This window comes from Equus przewalskii, chromosome 1, assembly GCF_037783145.1.
Source record: "Equus przewalskii isolate Varuska chromosome 1, EquPr2, whole genome shotgun sequence".
Classification (NCBI taxonomy): Eukaryota; Metazoa; Chordata; class Mammalia; order Perissodactyla; family Equidae; genus Equus; species Equus przewalskii.
In genome coordinates this window covers 128,144,898-128,155,057 of record NC_091831.1, presented here as the reverse complement: position 1 = coordinate 128,155,057, position 10,160 = coordinate 128,144,898, and the positions used below count along the sequence as shown (strand labels likewise).

The window sequence follows — 10,160 nt, the reverse complement described above, 5'->3', positions numbered from 1 at the left end:
ACATATCAAAATTAGACTTCATTGGACACACCACCAAAATTTCTCTCTCTGTCAATGAAAAATAGCAAAATAGCTTTCAGACCCATCAGAACTTGACGTTAATAGAGTTGGTTTGAGCTACTCTTTTTTCTAAAGATTTTATTTTTCCTTTTTCTCCCCAAAGCCCCCTGGTACATAGTTGTATATTTTAGTTGTGGGTCCTTCTAGCTGTGGCATGTGGGACGCTGCCTCAACGTGGCCTGACAAGCAGTGCCATGTCCGCGCCCAGGATCCAAACCAGCAAAACCCTGGGCCGCTGCAGTGGAGGGTGCAAACTAACCACTCAGCCACAGGGCCAGCCCCTGAGCTACTCTTTAATAAGAAGCCTAATTATCAAGGAAGTACTTAGGATAAAAACTGCTTGAAATTCAGTAACATTCTGTTTGATATCCACCTTTAAAAGACAAAGCAAAAAATATAATCTACAATCATTAGGACTCAGTTTGGAAGATGATAAAATCAGGACAATGCACTGATTTGTATTGATAAGAAATAAAATAGAAATATCTAGTGGGCTATAATCTTAGGAAGCACACAAATGAATAATCTATTTTGAAAATAAGTAAGTATTCATTTATTACAAAGAAACTTCAGAAAAACATACCTGTTAAAACATGGTTAATTTTAACAACAGAATGTCAGTGAGCAAAAAGTGTGATGAGGAAGCAAGAATATCAATTATTAAGCAACATTATACCCACCTCTTCAATTATACCCTTGGTTATCTTGAAAAATATAATGGTAGTTCTAAGGACTTTGGACATAGCTCTGGGTTTATGCCATGATTTGCTTTTCATGTTTTATTGATTTCCAACTTTAAAAGTATAGGCCCAAAGGGTAATATTTTATGATACTGAATCAAATGCATATTCTAGGAAAATTCCTCTTTTTTAATGTAGTTTATGGAACCTTCCTGCCTGATTCTACGCTAGTATTTTATCTTGTTGTTGTTGTGAGAAGCTCTATCAACCGTTTAAACCGTCAGGAGCAAACTGCCCTTAATTTTTCTAAGAAGATAGTCATCCAAATTTTTTCAACATTGCATCATTGGCCCCCTTTCTTAAAAAAGGTGTAGGTTCAGTTTAATTAATACTGAATTTTTTTAATGTGCAAAAAATCTAACTCTGCTTTTTAAAGCAAAGAAAAGGAACAAAAATATGGCACCATTCCAATAATCAAATGCCAATAAACATGGCAGCAGTACAAAGATCTAAACAAATCTCAAATACAGCAGATTCATAATTAGAACACCATGCAATGATTTGTTTTTAGCAAGTACAAGGAGCTTAGTAACAGGTAAAAGAAACCAAATACTGCATTATATTCAGTACTAAGCTAAGTAACCATAATTAATCTTACAAACTCACCAATATCGTAACTACTTGCTTTTGAATAACTAAATGTAAGCCTCATTTTTTAAATTAAATGCCTATTGAACAAAGCTAATTGGAACAAATACATTTATGCAAATTTACATCCCAGAATACCAGAGTAAACAGGAGACGTGAGTCAAGGATGAATAAAATAGTTCTATTCTTTTTCGTCATCTGTGTCATCAGGTGGCAAAGGACGTGCTCTGTGGAAAGAACAGAGAACTTCAGTAGTCACCCTAGTATCAACTGTTTAAAAAAACAAAACAAAAATAGTTACAAACTTGTATAAATCAGGAACATTAACTAACAGTGCAGTGGTCTGGACAAGTGCCTAGAAATAAGAAAAAATTAAACCCCATTAATTGTCAAACACCTACAAATTACAAGTACTAGAACAACAAAATATTTTTTTTTAAAGATTTTATTTTTTTCCTTTTTCTCCCCAAAGCCCCCCAGTACATAGTTGTATATTTTTAGTTGTGGGTCCTTCTAGTTGTGGCATGTGGGATGCCGCCTCAGCATGGCTTGATGAGCGGTGCCATGTCCACGCCCAGGATCCAAACCAGCGAAACCCTGGGCCACCGAAGCGGAGCGCGAGAACTGAACCACTAGGCCACAGGACCAGCCCCAACAAAATTTTTAACAATTTATTTTACCTGTTAATTTGCTGAATAAAGTGTTTCTCCTTTAAAATATGTTGTCATTTTCATTAAAAAGGGAATCTGTATTTCTATAGCATTTTCTTTCCACATAAGTGGATTGATAAACAGAGTATAATCCTTCAGCAAGAACTTTGTGATAATAAAAAGCAAAAAAAATTAACCAACCCACCTGAGCAGAAAAAAACATTGCAGGTTGTCATATTTGTCTGTATACCCTTTTGAACCATATGAATGTATTACCTGATTAGAAAAACCCCAAAATTGTTTAAGTTGGCATATGGTAGTCATAAATTTTGAAAAATAATTTATATTATCCCAAAGCGATTTTGTACTTATTACCTTTTTTTATAGTCAATTAAAAACGTACTCATATATCAGAATTTTTTTTTTAGAGCTAATGAGGATTTGTGAGATCTGTTCTAAAATAATCAGTTTTCAAATTACATCCATAACCCAGGATGGTCATAGAACTAGGTAGTGAAAGAAGGAAGCTAAAACGAAGGTATTCTGACTTGATATCAGAGTATCATTGACTCACCTAGTATTAGATTACCAAGAGGTCTTCATTGTATTTTCCTGGACATTAAATCAAGTTAACAAATGAACACTAAACTATCACGACCCAAACTTCCTTTTTGCGAGGACCTGGTTTACTTGAGGTACCATAGTTCTTTTCAAGGTTTTAAGTAGTCTTTCTTGATTCTGACTCTCCCGCATGCAACTGATGGGAGTTTGCCTTTGTGAGAAAAATAAAGCCATAGGAGTAGCCATATTTCAGATTATGAGTTATAGAATTTTAGCAGAAGTCCTTCTTATAAACTGAGAGTTTACTATTTGCTATCAATATCTAAAATCTATTGATTTACTATCTATAAAGGAGTAATTACGCCTCTCTTAAACAAAGGCAAATCTAAGAAAGGGACCTAAAGGAATAATATAAACCTCTATTACCTAGTTTTGTTTTTTTTTTTAAAGATTGGCACCTGAGCTAACAACTCTTGCCAATCTTCTTTTTTTTTTCTGCTTTTTCTCCCCAAATCCCCCCAGTATATAGTTGTATATTTTAGTTGTGGGTCCTTCTAGTTGTGGCATGTGGGACGCCGCCCCAGTGTGGGCTGACGAGTGCTGCCATGTGCATGCCCAGAATCCGAATCAGCGAAACCCCAGGCCGCCAAAGCGGAGCACGCGAACCCAACCACTCAGCCACGGGGCCGGCCCCTCTATTAGCTAGTTTTATGTCACAGATTTTATTATACCATGGATCAAAGTTCTTTATGAGAATATATGCGTAATCTTTCTCCATATGGTGGAAAGCCTGTAATATGCGTTTTATTGCTATGGTGATCAATGGTATAGCTATATTTGGCTATATTGCCAAATATTTTGTTTCCTTAATGGAAGTCACAAATAATTCAAGAGGACTGTAATATATTCTAGAGCTAATATTGACTACTAGCTTATTCATAGTAGAAAGAGAAAGAACAAGGAAGATTGATGCCAGACAATGAGAGGGAACTAAAAGAGACATAAGATCATAAAAACAAGTCTATTAAAAGGCTCTATCCAAAATGCATCCCCTTGGTTGTTTTTTATTGAAACCAGAAATCATAATAGTGATATAGCAACAAAGTCTAAAATTTACTTATTGCCCCAGAGTTTGCCATTCCTCTTAAATATCTCCTAAGATGGATAGTAGGCACTCAATAACCATTTACTAAATGACTTTATGAACAGTATTGAATAATTCTTAAAATTTTATATGCATAAACATCACTTTACATGTCAAACGTTTTGTATTAATTGCTCTTTCAACCATTTATTTTTATTTAGCTTGTGTTCAGTGCAAATCAATTCCAAACACAATGCACAATCCAAAACAGATGTCCAATGTTCAGATATGAAGCAAAAAGGAGTGTTCATTTACATACATGGATCTCATATAGCTTGAGATCTATTGGATCTGGTTGTTCCTGTGTGGGTTTCTAAAGGTGGTAAATGTTGGATTAAGAGTACTGTGGCCATATTGGATACTGTAACATCTAAGCATCAGTGTGTGAACATGAAGATTTGTAAACCAAAGATTTCATGGATTATCTATTTCTGAAAAGGTTTCTATACTTCAAGGCAGTTGAAGAAGTTTTACTTCCTAAAATCAAGTCCACTTAGGTTTAGGACAGGTTCTAACTATCTAAAAATATTGACTGACATAGAAAGTGTTCCAAATGTAGCTATTCTGATTCATAAAGGTTTTTTTTAATATTCACAGAATGAGCACAAAAGTATTGTGAATGTAATGCAGGCAAGTTTCCAGTCTTCACTTCCCAAATAGTTACTATACATTATATATGCCTTCTTCATATATTTGCCTCTTAATTTTAAGATTTGTCAAATATGCCTTCAAAACAGATCGATTTTTAAGTTTTAAAAATTATTCACCATATGCAGAAATAAAAAGCAGTATTTAAAGATTGGTTGAAATCAATACACGTCTAATCTCTGAATCAAGTGATCCAAGTTAGCTAAATGAATCTTACACTCGTTGGATGGGAAAGTGTGATAGGAAGTACCTGTCATTTGACTTTTAAGTGTAAATACAAGAATTGCTCATACTTGGATTTGTAGTAGATTCCAATCCATCATTGCCCTGGCACATGTCACTTACTACATAAAGTCAAATGCAATGTCATATCCAAAGCCCCAGAGGAAAGAATTAAGTTCCCAAGAGAACAGTGAAAACAATGTAAAACTTTACATAATAGAGTATATCAGCACTGAATTAGGACTGCTGAAATAATACATAGAGGATTGACAGTAACACCTAGTGGTTCCTTTCAATGTACACATAAATAGAATCACAGAAACTTTATATATTACCTAATCATTTTACAGCCTTCTAGATTTAATGAACCAAAGTGAAAACCGAGTCTCCATTCCACAGCTCATCCTTTTTCTCTAGATCAAGGTGAAATTATTCTTGTTTTCAAGGCAGAGTTTTAAATGTCTATATTTCTTAAGCTACATGTAATCATGTCATTAATTTTTGATGTTGTCTCTTCAATCTTGTGCATGAAACTCCAGATTTAATATCGGCATTCAAATCCTTCAGATGCTCTTTAAACCAGTCCAATTTGAGACTCTAAACATTTTCTGTGTTAAAAGATCAGTAATTAGTAGATTTTATGAAGACCTGTTTGTCCCTTGCCACACTTTCCTCCTAGATGCCATACGGAGTGGGCTTTAGAATATGGGTTGGTGAACTGTAGATGTTTCTTGGCCTAAGTCTCTTAACAGTAGAGATGTAGAAGGGCAAGCAAGATCACAAGGAGACTGGCTGTTAATTGCACAGCACAGCTGGCTGCTGTTGTTCTTGTTGTGGTTTCCCATGGTGGCTCTGGCGTGCTGACTAGAGGAACGAATGTATAAATCTGTGTGGGTAGAAGTAGCACCAGAAGTAGCAGCCGCATACTGAGGCTGGCCACCATCTCCTTGGCAATGTTGGTCACTGTATCTTGGGTCAGGCCTGCCGCTTGGTGCGCTGATGATCACAGGCTTCTAGCTGATGTGGGGAAGGTAGCTGGCAGGGTCTTAAATAGGGGACATCATAATGGCAGTGACGTGGCATTACCCACCCACCTGTGCTCACCACTCCTGGCCCCTAGTCAAATAATTTGCTTTTAAAACAAAATATTTCAAAGTTGTTTAGAGACCCTGGACCATATTACTTATAAACGTATAAAAAAAGGGGAGGAAGAAACAACCAAGTTTCCATTGCCTTTGGCATTATTATAAGTGGCATTATTTTTTTCCTCATTCTTCAAAAAACAAGTATGTTTGTTGTTGAAAGTTGGTAACACTGAGTATGAGGAGAGTTTTGTTTTGTTTTGTTGTGTTTTTTTGTGAAGTAGATTGGGCCTGAGCTAACTTGGCCCTCTTTTTGCTTGAGGAAGATTGTCACTGAGAGAATATGTGTGCCAGTCTTCCTCTATTTTGTACGTGGGATGCCACCACAGCATGGCTTGATGAGTTGTGTGTAGGTCAGCACCCGGGATCCAAACCCATGAACCCCGGGCCACCAAAGAGGAGTGCAGAAACTTAACCACTATGCCACCAGGCCGGCCCTGAGAGATTTCTTCCCAGAGATAATCACTATTGATATTTGGTATATTTTATACAGACATTTGGTATATTTATATCCATATCTTTTATACAATAAAGATTGTACTTTCATATCCAAAATTTCTGCTTAACATTTACCGTAAGCATGGGGCTGGCCCGGTGGTGCAGCAGTTAAGTTCCCACGTTTGGCTTCTCGGCAGCCTGGGGTTTGCTGGTTCAGATCCCGGGTGCGGACATGGTACCACTTGGCAAAAAGCCATGCTGTGGTAGGTGTCCCACTTATAAAGCAGAGGAGGATGGGCATGGATGTTAGCTCAGGGCCAGTCTTCCTCAGCAAAAAGAATAGGATTGGCAGTAGTTAGATCAGGGCTAATCTTCCTCAGAAAAAAAAAAAAATTTTACTGTAAGCATTTTACTGACATTAAAAGCTTAAAGCTTGATTTATCGTAAAAAGCTTGCACCTGAACTCAGTATGTGTGCAGTTTTATCCTCACCTTGTTTTGTTTTGAAGTATTCTTACATATTTATAGAGAAGTTGTAAAGAAAATACACCTTGGTGTTAGTTTTGATTGTTTTTAAGTGGTGGAGATTTCTGTACTTTACAACTTTTCTACCTTAGCTATATATTTCTTTTTTTTTTTTAGGAAGATTAGCCCTGAGCTAACATCCATGCCCATCTTCCTCTACTTTATAGGTGGGACGCCTACCACAGCATGTCTTTTGCCAAGCAGTGCCATGTCGGCACCTGGGATCCGAACTGGCAAACGCCTGGCCGCTGAGAAGCAGAATGTGCGAACTTAACTGCTGCACCATTGGGCGGGCCTCTACATTGGTTATATATTTCTTATGGAGGTTGAACTAGTAGTTTTTTGGGGGCACAGGCTTAATGGAATTCAAGCTAGATAAACCAACATGGAAATTGCTTTTGGGAAAAAAAAAGGGTATAGAAAATAGACAATAAAAATTAAAGAATAAAGACAAGAAGTTCACGGTTAATAATGTAGCACTTATCTAAATGGTAACTGATCCTCTCTGAGTGACTGGAATGAGTAAAAATAATACCTTTCATTGATGTTTGAAATTTGAGAGTGACTTATAATAAGATTAGCACAAGCTGAAAAAACCTCTGGTTTGTATTTTCTTATCTTCTCAAGGAGAAACCTTAAAATTACTCAATATTCTATTGTCTTGTATTTTCAAGAATATAAGTATTTTCTTTATATTCCAGAATATAAAAACTTACTTTCTCTTTGCTTTTCCTAAGCCACTGCTTCCTGCCTCTTCAGGAATCCGATTCTCTTTTTCAGAATCTTTAGGGGACAGCCTGAAGAATTCTCCAATTCCTTTTTGCCACTTGGGAGTTGGGCGCACACAAACTGGATTTCCTCCTGCATACTTATTTTCAGCTATAAAATATAAACAGATGGAACTAATTAAGAACTAAGAATATAGTCACCATTCCTTAAAGGGAAACGTAATTCTTTAACATCAAATCTAAAGGATATTAAATGGTATTACATCCAACTTAAAGAATTAGAAAATGTGACATGATAAAGCTGTATTCAGTCAATAGTACATTATACATTATTATACATAATGTATAATAATACTTTATTATAGTTATCCTTTAGCCTAGAGAAACAGTTTTAACAAAGTTTTTACAACTGGAAAATATTTTTCATATTTTGTCCACAAGCAGAGCTATTCACATCACCACATAGTCTTATGTACTATCATACTAAAATTTGACACACTTTTTCCTAATATAAAGTAGCATCATGTAGTATAAACTGCCAAATTTTTACTTAATAAGGTCATTTAAAGGACATATAGAAGGCAAAACAAGTATACATACAGTAATGTGCAAGTTTCCGCAAAAATAGGTTCCACTTTTCAAAGTACTTGGCTCCGTTTCAGTTCACAAGGTAAATCCAATTCCTGATTATTTTAAAATAGTAATATAAAGGAAAAATTGAGGGAAAATTCCTGCCCCTTTATAAAGTAATGATTGGAATACCAAGAGGAGCAAATTATTGTTACTACATGTATCTTTTGCTTTAAACACATTTGTCACAAACTCTAGCAGTTAAAGAAAACATAAAAGTTGCTTCCATATATACTGTCTGAAATTATATTGCTTGTAATTTTTAAAAAGTACAAATAGCCTTTAAAAAATAATGATCCTTCGGTTCATAATTTTCCCGAAGGAACCTTATGAGAATGATTTCTCCACTACAAAGTATATAGCAGCAACAGACTTCAGCACAGGATTCAAACCCAGCTCTGCTGATTTAGTTGTGTGACCTTTACCAAGTTACAAGCATAAACTTTTTCATCTTTAAAATGAGGACATTTCCAATTTCATACAGTTGGTTATTGATTAAAAATAGAGATCTGTAAAATGCCTTAATGGATGCATTTGTCCAACACATTTCATTCATTAAGGATCTATTCAGTTGACTCTGGTGATTCAATAGTAGACCAGACAATGGGATGTGGCCCTACTTGGAATTTAGTCTAGCAGTACAGGGTATGATATTCCCAATAAATTCATCTACTTTCAACATTTTAAACTACTATTCCTTTTCATCTAAAGAGAATGAAATAGTAAATATTTCTAATGAAATGTTTTAAATAGGGGGAAGTTTGCGTTAACTTAAAAACCCATGAAGTCCTTAACAGTGCTCCACTGTATGTTCTTAATTAGACCTAGTGGAATTAATCTTCCCAACTGCTCAATTTCCTACTGAAAGGAATGAGGCACCAGATGGCACGGTATTTTCTCAACCTCTCCTTGCACAGAAGGAGCTGTGTGAAGCTATTTCCCTGACCTGATTTTCCCCTCCTAATGTCCTAAAGGCAGAATCAGGAGCTGCAAAGTTGGAAAACACACAGACAGCACACTCTAAAAAAAAAAAAAGGAAGGAAAGAAGGAAAAAAAGAAAAAGAAAGAAGGAAAGAAAAACATACAGAAGTGAAAACAAAAACGTTTACACTAAGAAGATAACGTGATTAGCACTGTTAACTACCGTCCTAGTTCTTAATCTAGTAAAGGGGCGCTTAAATGGCCTCTTACAAGAAAAAGCCATCTGTCAACAGTAAGAAAAATGAAAACGCTAAACCAGAAAAAGAAAAATAGTTTTGAAGATAAACTGTATCCGTCCCTAACCCCTAGGCTCGAGATTCCTTTCCATGTGACCCACACTTCTACCCGAGCTCGCCAAGAGGCCAAGGCCCCCTCATTTTATTAAGGGCAAGGAAGAAATTGGGGCGTGAGGATCTTAGGAAAACAAATTCCACGGTGGGTCAGGGGGTTCGCAGATCGGGAGAACTGTAGTGCCAAGCCTCATCCCCTTTTGAGAGGGTTCCTCCAGGAGCTTGCAGAGGCGCTTTTTACCTTTCCTCGACGAAAGCGACGTGGAATTAGTGGCAGAGGTGGAGGAACCAAGCACCTTCCTGGGGGCTCGAGAAGCCACCACTGAGGAGAGAGGCAAAGGAGGGCGTTTAGAAGAGGGCAGTAAGGTTCCGACACCGAGTCCCAGTAGCTACGTTCTCACCACAGTCCCTATGCCAGCTGCTTGGAGAGGAGAGCCCCGCAATCCAGAACAGCAGGGTAACCTTCCCCCGTCCCCGCTGCTTGCTGGCCGGCTGAAGCAGTGAGGCAAACAAGGCGGTAGAGAGACCCGGCCTCTCCCGCCCTCAGCCGGGCTACCCAGAGAACCCCGTATCCTCCACTACCGTGCACGACTGCCTCACCTTTTCTGTAGGTGCCTGGGACACTGTCTGCTTTAGTCCGCACCATGTTCAAACGCGAGGAGATGAGAGCAACCAATTGACTCTTCAGCCGCGGGTGTTTAGCGGGACAAGGAGCCGAAAACCAATCTCCCGCCACAGTTTAAATTGGTCTCTTTCCCGCGCGCTCCAGGGACTCTCCCGGACCGCCGCTCCCATTGGTTCCGCGCCGTTCCCC

General features: G+C 37.5%; 1 protein-coding gene across 2 annotated transcripts; it reads right to left on the bottom strand.

Annotated features, from left to right (window-relative positions):
• Window positions 1–589: 589 nt before the first annotated feature.
• On the bottom strand, window positions 590–10,125 carry PCLAF (PCNA clamp associated factor). Of its 2 annotated transcripts, XM_008535028.2 has the most exons (4): window positions 9,947–10,125; window positions 9,588–9,668; window positions 7,434–7,596; window positions 590–1,615 (listed from the first exon to the last, which is right to left on the bottom strand). In XM_008535028.2, exons 1-4 carry the CDS (start codon window positions 9,990–9,992, stop codon window positions 1,570–1,572), a joined length of 336 nt encoding a protein of 111 aa, XP_008533250.1. In that variant the 5' UTR covers window positions 9,993–10,125; the 3' UTR covers window positions 590–1,569. The 2 variants fall into 2 exon arrangements, with proteins under 2 accessions (XP_008533250.1, XP_070433581.1); XM_070577480.1 differs by lacking the exon at window positions 7,434–7,596 and having other exon boundaries at window positions 9,947–10,121.
• Window positions 10,126–10,160: the final 35 nt, after the last annotated feature.

Excerpts from the sequence above, each read along its gene's own strand:
- PCLAF (XM_008535028.2), bottom strand. The coding sequence starts at position 9,992 with ATGGTGCGGACTAAAGCAGACAGTGTCCCAGGCACCTACAGAAAAG. Across the intron at positions 9,669-9,946 it reads CCCAGGCACCTACAGAAAAG|TGGTGGCTTCTCGAGCCCCC; the intron begins GTGAGGCAGTCG and ends CTCTCTCCTCAG. Across the intron at positions 1,616-7,433 it reads TTAGGAAAAGCAAAGAGAAA|AGCACGTCCTTTGCCACCTG; the intron begins GTAAGTTTTTAT and ends TTCTTTCCACAG.